We start from the raw sequence: 16,116 nt of genomic DNA, 5'->3' as shown, positions 1-16,116 counted from the left end.
AGGAGGAAGCAGGCTCCCTGCTGAGCAGAGAGTCCAATGTGGGGCTCGATCCCAGGACCCCAGAATCATGACCTGAGTTGAAGGAGAGGCCTTAACCCACTGAGCCTCCCAGGCGCCCCAAGATTTCTTATTTTTGATGACTGAATAATATTCCATTGTGTATGTGAGAGAGAGAGAGAGAGAGAGTGTGTGTGTGTGTGTGTGTGTGTGTAATCTTCTTTGTCCATTCATCTGTCAGTGGATGTCTAGCCTTTCCATAGTTTGGCTATTGTGGACATTGCTGCTTTTCAGTCTTGGTAAGTGTTTTAGCAGTTTTCTAAGTTTTCTTAGCAGTTTTCTAAGAATTTATTCATGTCTTCTGAGTTACCGGATTTGTTTGCATATTTTCATAGTGGCACTGATGATCCTTTGAATGTCTGTGAGATATGTTATAATGTCTCTTCTTTTATCTGTAATTTTATTTGAGTCATCTCACTTTTTTTTTTAGTCTAGCTGAAGGTTTGTCAGTTTTTTCTTCAGAAAACCATCTCTTAGTTGTTGATCTTATCTACTGTTTTCCTATTCCTTTATTTCTGCTGTTATTTTTATTATTTCCTTCCTTCTGCTAACTTTGGGCTCAGTTTGTTCTTCTCTCTCTAGTTCTAAGAAGTATAAGGTTATATATTTTTTTGAGATTTATTTATTTGAGGGGCGCCTGGGTGGCTCAGTGGGTTAAGCCACTGCCTTCGGCTCGGGTCATGATCCCAGGATCCTGGAATCGAGTCCCACGTCGGGCTCTCTGCTCAGCGGGGAGCCTGCTTCCTCCCCTCTCTCTCTGCCTGCCTCTCTGCATACTTGTGGTCTCTCTCTGTCAAATAAATAAATAAATTCTTTAAAAATCAAACAAACAAACAAACAAAAACGGATGCAAAAAATCCTGCAACGCAAGATTAGGAGTCATGTTAAAAAAAAAAAAAAAGATCTCAGACTCTGAGATCCTGACCTGAGCTGAAGGCATAGGCTTAACCTACTGAGCCACCCAGGTGTCCCTATATTTTTTATTTTGAATCTTTCTTTTTTTCTGAGTACAGACATTTACTGCTATGAACTTCTCTATCAGATCTGCATTTGCTACATTCCATAAGTTTTGGTATGTTATGTTTCCTTTTTGGTTTGTCTCAAGATACTTTATTTCCCTTTTGATTTCTTCTTTGACCCATTGACTATTCAGAAATGCATTGTTTATTTTCTATTTATTTGTGAGTTTTCCAAATTTCCTTCTGTTACTGATTTCTGGTTTCATACCATTGTGCCCAGAAAAGATACTCGATAAGATTTCAATCTTCTTAAATTTTTTAAGCTTAGTTTATAACATAACATATGATCTGTCCTGGAGAATGTTCTGTGTGCACTTGAGAATATTTTTTATTGTTCTGCTGTTGGATGAACTGTTCTATATATGTCTGTTAAGTCCATCTGTTCTAAAGTGTAGGTCAAGTCCACTCTTTCCTTAATGATATTAGGTGTGGATGATCTGCCCATTGTGAAAGTGGGATATTGAAGTCCATTTCCTCCTATTTTTGCATCAGTGTGTTTTTGCCTCCAGATCTGTTAATAATCATTTAATATGTTTAGGTGTTCTGATATTGGGTGCATATACATTTATGATTATTACAGCCTCTTGATTAATTGCCCCCACTACCGAACAACCTTCCTTATCTCTTGTTACAGCCTTTGACCTAAAGTTCATTTTTTTCTGTTATAAGAATAGTTACCACTATCCTTTTTTCTTTCCATTTGCATTTCTTTCATTTTCAGCCCATGAATGTCTTTAAAGCTTAAGTGAGTCTCTTATAGGCACCATATAGTTGGATCTTTTTTTAAAATCCGTTCAAGCACTCTGTGTCTTTTGATTGAAAAATTTAAACCATTTACATTTAAAGTAATTATTGAAAGGTAAGGACTTACTGTTGTCATTTTGTTAAATGTTTTCTGATTGTTTTGTAGTCTTTGGTTCTTCCTCTCTTGCGGTCTTTCTTTGAAAATTGATTATTTTTTTAAGATGGTATGCTTTGATTCTTTTCTCATCATTTGTGTATTTTGTATAAGTTTTTCTTTGTGATCATCATGAGGCTTTCATAGTAAACCTTGTAACAGTCTGTTTTAAGTTGAAAACAACCTAACTCCCATTGCCTGAAAAAATTCTACACATTTACTTGCCTCCCAGTTGTATGTTGATGTCACAATTTACATTTCTTCATATTGTAAAACCATTAACAAATTATTGTAGCTATAGTTATATTTAACACTTTTGTCTTTTAATTTATATACTAGTGTCTAGTGAGTTCCATGCCACCATTGCAATATTGAGTATATTGAATTTGTCTGTATATTCACCTACATCAGTGATTTTAATACTTCCATGTTTCCATGTTACTAATTAGCACTCATTTGTTCATCTTAAGGAACTCTCTTTAGCATTTCTTGTAAAGCAGGTCTAGTGTTGACCAATTCCTTTAGCTTTTATTTGTCTGGAAAAGTCTTAACTCTACCCCTGGGTTAAGTATTCTTGATCGGCATTTTATTTTCTTTGACTACTTGAGTATATTATCCCAGTGTATCCTGGTCTGAATGATTTCTTCTGAGAAATCTGCTGATAGCCTTACCAGGGTTCCCTTGTATGTGATGATTCTTTTTTAAACTCTTGCTGCTTTCCGAATTCTCTCTTTATCTTTGATATTCATGAGTTTGATTATGTTGTCTCAGTAAAGATCTCTTTGGGTTGAATCTGGGGATCTTTAAGTTTCATGTGTCTGGCTACCCATCTCTCCCCAGAGTTTGGAAGTTATCAGCCATTATTTCTTTACATTTTTTGATCCCTTCCCCCTCTCTTCTCTATCTAGGACTCCTATAACATGAATATTGTTTTATTTAATGGGGTTCCATAATTCACACAGGCTTTCTTTATTTTTTTTTTCATTTTTATTTATTTTTTCTGCTCCATATGGATAATATTAAAAGATCTGTCTTCAAGTTCACAAATTCTTTCTTCTGCTTGTTTGAGCCTGTTAATGAAACTCTCTGTTGCATTTTTTTTTTCATTTCATTGACTGTATACTTCACCTCCAAAATGTTTTTATGATTTCTCTTGTTTGAACCCCTCATTTTATTGTTGCATTATTTTCCTAAGTTCATATTGTTCTTTGTGTACTCTCAAACCTCACTGCCCTTCCTTAAAATAATTGTTTTGAAATCTTTTTCAGGTAACTCACAGATCTCCATTTATTTGGGGTTAATAACTTGAAAACTATCAAGCACCTTTGGTAGTGTTGTGTTTCCTTATTTCACATCTCTGTGCCTTTGCATTAATGTTTGCTCATTTGAGAGAGGAGTCACCTCCTCCAGCCTTTTAGATTGATTTTGGTGGGGAAAGACTCAACAGAAAGTGGCTCTGAGGGTTCTGGCTGAATAGGGTACTGTGTCTCTGGGTCTGGAGAGGGCACACAACATAATCTGTACACCTACATCAACTGAGATCAACATTGACAAAGACTATGGGGTTCTTCTTTGACCAAGACTGTGGAGATCCTATAAGCAGCAACAGTGACTAAGGCTGTTGGGGTTCTAGGTGGAAGAGACTGATGGGGTCTTGCTATTCTCTTTTTTTTCCCCTGTGGCAGGGAGTTCTATCCAAGGGGAATGCCTCTTGGTACCAGGTCTGGTGAACTGGCACCCAGTACAGCAGTGAAACCAGGGGTCCTGGGGCCCAGATGCACTTGTTTTGATGGTAGTTCAAATGTCTGATGAGCATGCATGGGCAGATCTCCAAGGAACTAGAATCAGAGACTCTGGGGATCACCACAGTGATTTGGACCCCACGATGGGGTCCACACAGCAGTGGCACAGGTTCTGGGATGACAAGGTACAGCAGTGACTTGGGCCCAGGATGAGGGGTATAGCAGCAGCATGCCCTGGGGATGGAGGGTCAAAGCTGTGACTCAAGGCACAAGGGGCATGGCACAGAGCTGTAGCATTACAACCCACTCATGGCAAGTCAGTGCCATGGCTTAGAACCCAGAGGGTGGAACAGAGAGCAACAACAGCAGCATCACAACCTAGTAATGGCAGGTCAAAGCCACAGCTTGTGACTCCAGGGATCAGTCACAGAAAAGCAGCAGGTCAGCCCCAGTGATGGCTGATCAAAGCTATGACTTAGAACCCTGAAGGCAGGGCATAAAAAGCAATGGCACTTCTAGTTTCACAAATGGCAAGGTGCTGTGGCATCCCAGTCCCAGAGAGTGGGGCACAGCATCAACCACAGCAGTCTCACCACAACAGTAACTCCAGTAAGTCCCTGTGAGGAGACACAGCAGTGAGGAGACACTCAGTGTTGGTGCAGACTGGGAGTGCTCAGTGGCAAAGTCTACAGGTGGCCATGGAAGTGATGCTCCTCTCCTTTTCCCATCAGGTCTAATCCCTCCAAAGGGGTTCCTCTTTGCACTGAGCTTCTCTGGGCTGGGAGATGGAATGAAGCAGGTTAAATGCTTCTTAGACTTTTCTATGAGGCTGTGCTCAGTGTTTGAGCCCTGCAGGGCTTCTGCTGCTTCTTAGTTATAGTCTCAAGCTTTCCCAGAGCTGGTTTGTCTGTTTATAGTTGTTTATTCACCGTTTTTGTGGGGAGACAAGCTTTGGGACCACCTAGCCAGCCATCTTGCCAATATCAGTCCCTACAGTGAAATTTTTGTTTTATTTTATTTGTTTGAGAAAGTGGAAAAGAATCAGGAAAGCTAGTAGTGGAGAATAAGTATAAATCCAAACTGATGGAAGGGGTAGTTTTATCTATAGTTAAACCCTTAGTAATCAAGCTAATGGTACAAATAACATAGGTCGTGTTTTGTAGTGTGTTTACCTTTTGTTTAAATATTAATCCTCTGCTTTTTAATATTGATTTCTATTCCTTAAAATCTACGATTTATCATGGCCCACAAAAAAGAAGCAACAAACCCATTTAGGATTTAAATTTTTTCTCTAGCTTGTCTATATGCAGATAAGAAAAAAAAAACATATTTCAAAAGTGAAAACTTATGAGTTAATTTCTACCTATCAGTGCCTATAATGCTATAGGGAGAATATGTGTCAGCTCCTCCAGTTAGATCGACATTCTGGTAGTAGGCCGTAATTTGGAACTGAATGAATATATGAATGTGTAAAATTGGGAGCTAATTTGATCCTCAATTTAAGAGAAACAAAAAGCCTATGAACTGCAGTTGGTCTTTGAAAGAAAAAAAAAAAGTATCTTTGCTGGTAACTTTAGAGATCCTAGCATGTCTAAGGATTTCAACAAATTCACAGAGGAGCAGCTCATAGTTGAGAACAGAGCTTTTTTAAATAAGAAAGTTTAAGTGGTATATATCACATAGAAGCTGGGTTGTTGGGTTGAAGATAACTGCGTTATTGATTAATTTTTAGTAGTGGCGGAGGTGGTCCCAGCTTTTCCCTGCCAAGGCCTGGCTTTTACTAAGTAGAAGTATCTGTAAAGATATAGAAGCAGGGAGTCACTCATAGAATCTGACAGTAGAGAGTAAGCAGGATACAAAGTGTTCAAGAGAATGTGGCCTCTGGAAGGCCCTCACACCAAGCAGTGTTTAAATTTAGTTTCAGCATTCACAACACAAACAGAGAGAAATTCATAGTTGACACAAAGATGAGCTGTCCTCATCCATCTTCCTTTAAAGTTGCTTACTCGGGAAAGGATGCCAGATTTGGGATGTTCCCATAATCACCCTCCACAGACAACATACATCCTTTGTACATCAAAAGGAAAAAGCTGTGACTCAAGCTGGAGGACCCCAGGGGATTGGTTTGCCGAAATTGCTCTTCACTAATCACATGCTTATTTGTCCCTTCTCTATTTTAGAATTGGAATAGGAAGCACTTATTCCAGAAATCTGGGGCAGGTCTAAACTCTGGCTTTCTTGTTAAATGTGGCTACCCGAAGTCTCTCTAGTCTTGTAGTCCTTTGCAAACAATAGTGACAACTCATCTGTGAAGGTGAATTGATCTTTGAAAAGTAACCTCTTCAATACTCGACAGAACCATTTCACATGCCCACCCTGGAAAAATGAAACTTCGTAATTTCTCAGGTGTGCTTAGCCAAAACTCCGTCTTCCCTTGAGCCAAAACTGCTTTTTCAAGCAGGACTCACTTCAACCATTTACCTTTACAAGGAATCCAGCTCAACTCCCAGGTCCATTTATCTCCATGTAAACCATCCCCCTGCTTTCAATATTATGTTAACGGCTGTCACTGTGGTTGTAAAATTTCAAACATCAAGGTCAAGAACCTGAAAGTATGACTTTGGCATAAGCCTTTCTAAGGCAACTGTGGTGAGGGGATGTCGGGGGGCGGAGGGGGGTGCTGTTTCAAGACCTGAGGCTCCCCTGCCTGTGATTGTGGGAAGACACTATCCATTCCTGCAATTTATTTGCGGCTCTCTGAGGAGCTCATCTAATGCTGTTCTCCAGTGCACACTTGTAGGAGGTAAAGCTGGACTTTTCTAGTCCTTCTTAGAATGTTTGCTTCCATCCAAGCATCCAGTAGCACAAAAAGTCTGACGGTAATGAGCGAGCCCCCAGACAGAGCTCTGAGGGAGGAAACGTGGAAAGTGCCACTGTTTTTCTCATCCTTGAAATGCTGATCTGGAATGAGCTGAAGAGCCACACGACCAGCCTCTGAAATGTCAGCCTGCGTCCCAAAGCCTGACAACAGTAGTACATCCTGAATAAGCTGAATGTTTGGAGGAGAGGTTTGGAAGGGAATTGAATTTTATGACGAACAGGAAGTTATGCAGAAAACCGTTTTTGTTTCGCCTCATGTAGGTAGAGAGCTTTCAGAAAAGCTTGCTTCCACTTTTCTCTCTTTGGGTGTAATTTTAAATGTAATTTAACCATTTTTAGATGTAAACTCTTCGGCCCCTCCACAGCATTATCTTACTCATAAAAACTTACTCTGTATTTCCTATAATGTGGCTGTTGAAGGTAAATATATTGGACTGGAAGTATGCAAACTCTAGCATCAAAGTTATTAGCCTAAAGGGAAAAAAATCCTTAATAGGAGATTTTGTCATTTTTCTGCTTTTCTGAAAACAGATTGTAGAAAAAAATCCATCTAATTGAGGGTTATGAATTCTCTGGATATGACTAGTCCTAGTTCAAATAATGAAAAATGTGGTGAAAAGGGTAATTTTCTTCCTAAGTCCTCGATTTTAGTTCTTTTTCATTCTGGGTTTCATTATGAGACTCAAGGCAAGTCACAAGAGGCCCTGTGTCGTCTAGCTCTTCTAGTGCTGAGCTGTAGAGTGTATCTTACAGGAAGAAAAAATCATGCAGTTTTACTTGATTTACTGGAGTACATCATATTATTGCCATTAGTATCCATTTTCCCATTTTCTTTTATGGTAGTATTTTATCCCACTATGATTATTCATACACATTCTATATTTACATGTGTATGTACATAAAATTATGTAAGATTCAAGCTTTCTGTAACGTCCGCAATGTACAGAACTCCTTAGAGATCACTGTATTTTAGCGAGGAGGAAAGGCCTCTGCTAGTGTCTGTTTCCAAGCTTTTCACGGAGACTATAAATGAGGCCTGGGAAGGCTCTAACGAGTCAGTAATTTATAGACTATTAAGATAGTTAATTAGAAGTGATTCTTGAGCATATCCAATCAAGAACACATGTTTATAAAGGACAAACAGATTCAACACAACATGTCTCTGACCTAACCAAACCCAATCAATTAACAAAATGGGATCTCTTAGTTTGCATATCTCCCACTCCCCCCAAAATAGAATCGCTAACCACTTGTTAACCACACTGACTTTCTACCAGACAGAGTGATGGCCCCAGAAATGTTCAGATCCAGCACCCAGTTACAGTGTAGGCAGCAGAGTCTGCAAAACAGGAAGAAAGCCCTGCTTGCTTTTTTGCCTCCTTTCCTGGTTTGACTTGATGTGATAATTCATTGCAGATTTCTTTTTCTTTGACAGAGTGCCTACCGCAGGAATGGGATGGCTTTTCTGGCCTGCTGATGGGACTGTGACTGTAACAACAGGAAAGGCAATGTTATATTAAGGTGATTTCTGTTCCCCTCTTTGGACAAAATAAAATACAAGTTTACCTTCTCTGTGTCCTCAGGAGTGGGTTGGTTTGTTGTGACTATCAACTGGCTGACTGCAGCTCTTTTTTCCAGCCCTCTCAATGCTTCGTCTTGTTTACTGGCTGGGCCGTTTAGCTAATTAATGGCAGGATGTTTGGGATAGTGTGTAGGTGGACAAGAATGCAGATCACACAATTTTGAAATTTTAATTTGGAATGGATTTACTGCCCTCAGCTCACAGATCTTAAAAGCAGTGTCTTGTCCCCACCACCGTCTCCTGCCCCACCCCCCGCAGTGTTTAGTCTGTGTTTTATTTGATGCATTTTGTAATCCAGGTTTGGGACAAAGGAAACAAAATTAAAAGGACAGTCACTTCTCCCCTGGCACCGTCCCAACCAACTTCACTTTGCAACATCTGCTGATTACATATATCCTACTCGTATTTTAGAGACCAGTAGTCATTTTATAAACTCACACTAATCAGAGACATAATCGATCTGATGAACTGTTTGTTCCCATCTTCGCATCCCTTGCCCGCACTTGCAGCGTACGTGTTATCTGTCATGCCTTCTTCCCAAACTTCCTGAGGATCTGCCTGTTGTGCGTGTTCTCCCTCCTCTAGGCCCTCTTCCCTGTCTTCACGTCTCTCCATCCCCTGTCCCTCCAGTCCCCAGGCCCATCACACACACACACACACACACACACAGAGCCTTTTAGAAGCAAAATAATCAGAATCCGTTGATTAAGAGTAGTTGAGTGATTTGCTTTCTCCCTCTGAAGCATTCCCACAGCTACACTGGGATTGTGGACTGGGTAATTTCTTGCTAGTAGCAGCTGAGCTACCCTTCTGTACTTTTCTCCATTAAATGAGGAACTCAAACTTTTGAGAACAAATCAAAATGTAGCAGATGTAATTGTACAGTTCCTGCTTCAACTTGAATTACAAAAAAGGAAGTTATTTCTTTAATTTGGTAGGACTTCTGTGCAATTTTATTTTTATCGTGGTTTTTGCACAAACCGAAAGAGCCTTTTGTAAAGCATTAATAAAAACAGAAATAAGAAGCATGAAAGATTTTCCTCCTGTGACCAAATGATCGTGAGTCTCCATTAATATGATTGTGCCATACTGTTGACATTTGTTAACTATCATTTACCTGTTCTGTGTTAGTCCTTCTGGAAAAAATCTTCATGTCAAGAACAAAAAAACGCAGATATATAATACCAAAAAATTGCCAAGGGGTTTTGATGTTCCATCTGTGCTTGTTGAAATGTATGATTAAACTTTTCTTTTTATCATCATTCTTATTTTTCTTGGCATCCCTAATCATGGAAAATTATAAGCTTGCAGTAAACAGCCTAACTTTTAAAACGACAGCATTTATTGTATTTGGTTTCGATCTGCCAGGCTTATAGATGTATAAAATTTTCAGGGGCTAATTTTTCACATCAAAATTCCTGCTCTCCCACATTATACATTTTAAAGTATGCACAAGGCAAAAAAACACAGGGTTTAGGTTTTTTTCCCCTTCATTTTATTCTACCTGATCTCCTTATAGTCCCAGAGAAGGAAGACTCAACGTACATTTCTCTCAGAAATATGACAGGTCTGTGTTTTTGTTGGTCTGGCGTATGTTTGTCTATCTTGAACAGTCTGACAGGTAATTATTTATAAAATCTGGTTTTACCCAGTAAGTCCATATAATAACCTTTCACTTTTCATCATAAGCCAGTGAGCTGAATTTAGAATAAAACAAGGTCATTTATGTCTGTCCCAATCCAGCCTAGATGTCCCCATAATTGCTCAATATTAATATTTTTAATTCTTTTTTTCTTTTCTACACTTAGCTTCTTTCTCTGACTCTTTCAGCAACACTGAATTTGAAATAAAACTCAGTGAAATAAAATGAAATAAAGTTTTCTTAAGCAGCGGGTATACAAAAAATTGTATAGAAGGAAAATTTCAGAAAATGTGACTTCAATAAATTGCTCTCTCAAGATTAAAATGTTCAGTAAAATCATAAAATGTTAGAGCAGAAGAGAGTCTTGGAAATCATTGCAAACAACCATTCGTTTTCCCAATGAAAGTATGTAGCCTGGAGAGAGTTAACATTCCCAAGGTCACTCAGCGGTGGCAGTGACGGCCCAGAGACCACACCCATGGCCCTTAATTCTCAGGCTACCATTTTGCTTCACCATACTGGATTTGCATAAGATACTCCCAAGTCATATTGGGATTTTATGGCATGTTTATCCTAGATGATAACCTACATTTATTTTTAAATGATACTAGTTTGGGCATATTATAAAGCATAAGTGTTACATTAAAATCTTCAAAGGGACATGGTATAATTAAATAATCTGTATTATATGTCAGTTATCATCAGTTTTTTGGGTTGTTTTGTTGTTGTTTTTTAAAGATTTTATTTGTCAGAGAGAAAGCAAGGGCAGGGGGAGCAGCAGAGGGAGAGGGAGAAGCAGGCTCCCAGCTGAGCAAGAAACCCAATGCGGGACTCAATCCTAGGACCCTGGCATCATGACCTGAGCCAAAGGGAGACGCTTAACTGACTGAGCCACCCAGGAGCCCCTATATATCAGTTAAAATAAAAAAAAAAAAAGGAGGTCTGCAAGCAGGGGAGATGGAACTAATATACTTTGAGCACCAACTCTCTGTCAGGAACCTCACCTCTGGGATTTCACTGATCTTCACAATGATTTCATGAGATAGAGGCTATCAGAAACAAAAACAACCACATCAGGCTCATTTCTAAAACAAATGTGAATACACAAAATAATCTGTATTTTTGTAGCCTTGTGTTTTGGAGATCAAATCTGAATAAGTAAAACCCAACAAATCAGTAAAAATAGCCCCTCTTATGGGAAATTGACAGGGCCTCGTAGATTTGAGGGTAAAGGAAATAGAAATATTTCTCCCTTCACCTAAATTGGGAATGTGACGTTCCGAACATGGCATTTGAGGCCATGTCATTAACCTTCCTGCCTTCACATATTGCAATAGTTAAGATTCAGAATTAATGTTCCAATTTTAGAACCAAGAGTTTTTATTTAAAAACCATCAGAAGCACAAATATTTTTTAAACGGTGTATATAATTCCTGTACCTGGGGAAAATTCTTCATTTATCGCTGTTTGTCCTTTGTTTCTATAAAATAATAAACAATCCACATGTAATGCTTTTACCACATAGAAGACAAATACACATAAGTGGCGATTCTTGGTCTGAAAGAAGACAAGTTTACTTGTCTAGAAATTAGAAGGTTTAATTTTATGAAAAAATGTTATATAGTTCCCAAATCAGGTATTTCTTTCCAGTTCATATAACCCCTTGTGTAAAACTGAATCACTACAGAGAAATATTCCCTCCTCTACCCTCCTGGAATTTAGATAGAACCTTCCCAGGTTGCATTTAAAATTCTACCTTCAACCATGTATACATCTCATAAAATATTTTATGGTTTCCGGTACGCTCTGGCTGAACATTTCATAGTACATAAACACTTCTGCAAATAATAGGAGGGCATCAAGCTGAATGACTGTGTCACGGCAGTGGCTCCCACAGAAAGCTGATTCTCCAGCAATGTATTTTTCTTATTTTTATTTCCTTATTCGAAATCCAAGATGAAACTTTCCGTGCTTTTAGAGTAAAGGGGAGAGGGGTGAAGGTAGGCGCGGGACTCTAACAGTGTTCCAGGAGCTGTGTTCATTAAAGCAGAGGCTTTCCACAGAGGGCATCAAGCCAAACTTAAACAACAAAACCATGCCTGCAGGAATTAGATATGAATGTGATGGCCAAATAAGGGCCAGATCCCTTTCAAAACTCAAATATTTAAAAAAGTCCTATCTCTTAAAGTAAGTTTCCAGTGTTGGGAGTGATACTGTAGCACTTCAAAAAAAAAAAAAAAAAAAAAAAGCCAACACAAGGAATGAGACTTGCATTTGTTTTCTGGAACAAAATATCAGATATTCAAGCCATCATAAGTCATCGGAGCTTTGGCAATTGAAGCATGTTGCAAAACAATCAATTCCTAGAAAGTCACAAAAAACCTACATACAATATTTCATTGTTGGAAACCACTATAACTCTCTATAGAGCATTATATTCATGTTCCTCCTTCTGCTCATCGCCACCTAATATTCACTATTCCATTTTTTTAAAGGAAAAAAATTACTGGCAATTCTTTATTGGGATATTGGGACAATCAAAAAAATACTGGGAAAAATCAAGAATCAAGATGATCGCTTAATTAATTTTACTCAAACCAGGTTAACGCTTTGCTTGCTCTCAAAATGAGGCTATGTTGTACCAGCGTTTTTTGGGTTTTTTTTTTTGTTTTTTTAATTTTTTTAAAGATTTTTATTTATTTATTTGACAGATATATCACAAGTAGGCAGAGAGGCAGTCAGAGAGAGAGAGGAGGAAGCAGGCTCCCCACTGAGCAGAGAGCCCGATGCGGGGCTCGATCCCAGGACCCTGGGATCATAACCTGAGCCGAAGGCAGAGGCTTTAACCCACTGAGCCACCCAGGCACCCCGTTGTACCAGCGTTTTAAGAATAAGTTTGACATAATAATTACAGCACTCCATGTGCCATCCTGTGTACCACGTACTTTGTCCGAATTTTTCCATTAGATACTCACAGCCCCTTCACAGGATGCGCACTGTTACCCCCACCCCACCCTCCATTGCCCACAGGTAGCAGAGGGGAAGCCAGTGGAGCTGGCATTTGTACCCAACGATTTGACCCCCAAGCCCATATCCTTCGCCACTGTTCCACCGCATGGAGCATGCTCGAGTATAGGTTTCCAATAATGTATTAAAGAGAAATGTTGCTCTGAACCTAGCAGCACTTCTCAGTGCCAGAAAACTGGTCACAAGAAAATTTCATTTTTTTTTTTAAAGATTTTATTTATTTATTTGACAGAGAGAAATCACAAGTAGGCAGAGAGAGAGGAGGAAGCAGGCTCCCTGGTGAGCAGAGAGCCCGATGTGGGACTCGATCCCAGGACCCTGAGATCATGACCTGAGCCGAAGGCAGCGGCTTAACCCACTGAGCCACCCAGGCGCCCAGAAAATTTCATTTTAACTGAATATTCTTTCTCTAAGGCCAAGTACTAGGTATATAATGGGATATCATATCACATGCCATAGACTATAGTTACGTTGAATGATGCCAAGTCCTCTATAATGTTTTAAATCTAAAGATAATTACATATGATCAATGCACATACTCAGAATCCCTATACAAATTATAAGAAAATCTTCTTCAAAGATCCAAGATCCATGCTTATAAAGCCTCCTTTATGAAGATCAAATTTCTCCAGAAAGCTCTAACTACTTATGCTACTGTTTTATGCTTTCATGTAAGGTATGCTTGTCCTGTTATAAAATAATCCCCATCTTGTGTACTTTGTGTTTGCAGTGGCAGATACAGAGGTACATATGACAACCCCTGAAACTTTATAAAAATGCCCTTTTTAGTTGTTTGCTTGTTAATGATGACATAGTCATTCTTTCTCCTGCCCAGGGATTTCTGTGTGTGTGCTTGGGGGGAATGGCAGACAGGGAGAGAGAAGAAAGTGGAAAGAAACTTGCTGAGCATGATATGTAGTCAGCAGCTTCCCTAATTCAACCCCAGGTCTCCTCTGCCTCAGTTCAAGTTACTTGCTGACTTAGGTCCCTTAGGATTCCCAGCTAGGAACGGACCAGCTTACCTGCAGCGTTTTCTGAATGGCATGGATTGACTTCTTCACTTCATTCAGACCACTTCAAGAAGTTAGTTCACCAGCCAGCACATTGGCCACTTCTTGTCACTTAGCCAAGGTGTCCCTAAGCAGCAGGGAGTGTGTGGCTGGTGGGTTGGCTGGCCACACTTCCATAGATCTGACCAGCGAAGAGACAGTGAGCACAGACGGATTTAGGCAGTTTGTTAGCTATGCGGCAACACAGGGAAGATCAGCATGGTGTCAACATCCTGTGTTCCAGGGAGGGGGGCCCAGATGACACCAGACGTGAGGGTTGGGGTACTCTACCATGGTCTACCATGCAGCGCCAAGCCTAAAGGACAAGGAAGCCGTCCCTTAGCTGGCGCTCGTTTCCGAAAAAAGGTGTTTCCCCCACGGTATGTAGGACATGCTGTTCCCAACATGAAAAATAAATCTGCCTCCCCTCCTAGGTTTTCATGGTGGCCTCCTTCCCCAGCTCTTTCCCGTAAAGGTTGCCTCCATGCATGCTACCTTCTGCTTCCTCTGAGCTAATTATGGCCCTCTTGTTCTTTATACTTCCTGTTTGGTGTCGCTAATTGTCTCTCTGTATGTCTCGTAGCCTGCGCCAGATGAAGAATTTCTTGAGGGCAAAGTCTTGAGCATGTACCCCCTTGAAATCCCCACATGCACATATTAGGTATTCAGTAAACATGTGTTGGTTGGTTGGTGGAAACAAAATTATTCATTTAAACATAAGCACAGAATTATTTTTTTTTTGTTTGGTTAAATGTGTTTAATCTTGTATTGATGCATGTTTGGCTCAAATCTCATGAACTGTAGATGATCACAGCTTTTTTCTTAAAGACAAATGCAGTGTCTCAGAGAAACCAGAGCCCTCTGGGCATGGGGCTTCTTGGAGCCTGTATGAGTAGGTCACTGTCACTTCAGTCTTATTGGAAGGGGTTAGTGACCTCAGAAAGAGAGGTTGCCTCACTCACAGTTGTACTACTAAACCTAGGAACATTTTTGTTCCATCTGCATCTGTACAAACCTGGGAAGGAGTTAGAGACATACTTGCTATTTTTACATATAGCAACATCTTTGAAAATGTGCCAGTTCACCTACTGGTTTATTTAAAGTGAGCCATTCTACAATCACATTTCCCTAAAGGTAACAGCAGTAATATGTCCACTGAACATAAAGCAAATATGAAGATCTATTTAGCTTGAAAATAATGAGATTTTTGTGAATTGGAAGCAACAGTTTATCACCCAAGAGTAGCTTACAATGAAAAAATCTGGGTTTTTGTCTCTGTTATTCATTCATTCAGTCAGTCAGTCCTTCAGTCATTCCATCATGTAAAAAAAAGAAAAAAAATAGCACCTTTGAAAGTTGAAAAATCAACATGAAGTCTGTAATTCCCAAGCAGTGAGCCAGGGACCTGTGCGAGAGTGCAATTCTTGAAAGAGAGTGCAATTCTTGAAAGGGGCCTAGGAGGCCACCTACATTAAATTACCTGTAGATTAAATAAACATGTTTTGCCCATGTAGGTGCCACTCTAGTTTTAAATATAACATATGTGCTCATGTGTTTTATAAAATTCGATTCATTTAAAAGGGATCCTGAAATCCTGGTAGCTTTTTGACATGACATATGATTTTTCATTCAAGAGTTAACAAAAGTACAAGTTATAGAATGTGTGGGTCCGTGAATTTCTTTGTGTTAAAAAGTGATTCTCAAGCTCAAAAAAAAAAAAAAAAAAAAAAAAAAGCTGTTGCTTTCTGTGCTCTCACGGTAACTTTCATCGGGCTCTTCCGTCCCGTGGTGAATGGTTTGGGCCTTCTGAAGATTTTGAGCTGCTGTAACTTAGATTTAAGTGTATATTTTTCCTGTGACATAAAGTATCACCTGAACTTTTTTTTTTAGTATGTCTTATTTTGGGGAAAATTTATGATCTTTTTAACATTAGGAAGTTTCGCTTTTCCTGACATTTTATTGCTTTGCGTATTTGAAACATTTCAATCCCAGACAATAAATACTATGTGATTATTGTTTTCATATGGATAGGCTATTTCCTCCTGGTTTTTCCCAACCCCTTTTCCCAGTTAATAATACTCAGAAATTTATTAATACTTAACTGTGCCATTCAGCTTTTCCAGAATCGTGTATAATGAATGTTAAAAGAGAGACAGGTCTCAAAGAGGGGTAGTAGCGCTTAAAAAGAAATTGAGGCGTGTTTTCTTTTAGTTAGATTTC

At 39.3% G+C, this 16,116-nt stretch overlaps 1 protein-coding gene across 3 annotated transcripts in view; it reads left to right on the top strand.

Annotated features, from left to right (window-relative positions):
- The window catches only part of SUPT3H (SPT3 homolog, SAGA and STAGA complex component), a 560,098-nt gene that overhangs the window by 522,432 nt on the left and 21,550 nt on the right, over positions 1-16,116 (top strand). Inside the window, exon 12 of one of the 3 annotated variants that reach the window (XM_032340151.1) lies at positions 8,013-8,166. The exons of 1 other annotated variant lie outside the window; for it this stretch is intronic. In XM_032340151.1, the coding sequence (XP_032196042.1) occupies positions 8,013-8,084 (72 nt within the window). In that variant the 3' untranslated portion in view covers positions 8,085-8,166. Of the gene's footprint in view, positions 1-8,012; positions 8,167-16,116 lie in introns of those variants that run through there. One more of the 3 variants, XM_032340148.1, reaches the window with a different exon arrangement.

Source organism: Mustela erminea, chromosome 4 (assembly GCF_009829155.1).
Source record: "Mustela erminea isolate mMusErm1 chromosome 4, mMusErm1.Pri, whole genome shotgun sequence".
Taxonomy (NCBI): domain Eukaryota; kingdom Metazoa; phylum Chordata; class Mammalia; order Carnivora; family Mustelidae; genus Mustela; species Mustela erminea.
This window is presented reverse-complemented; position numbering and strand designations above follow the sequence as displayed.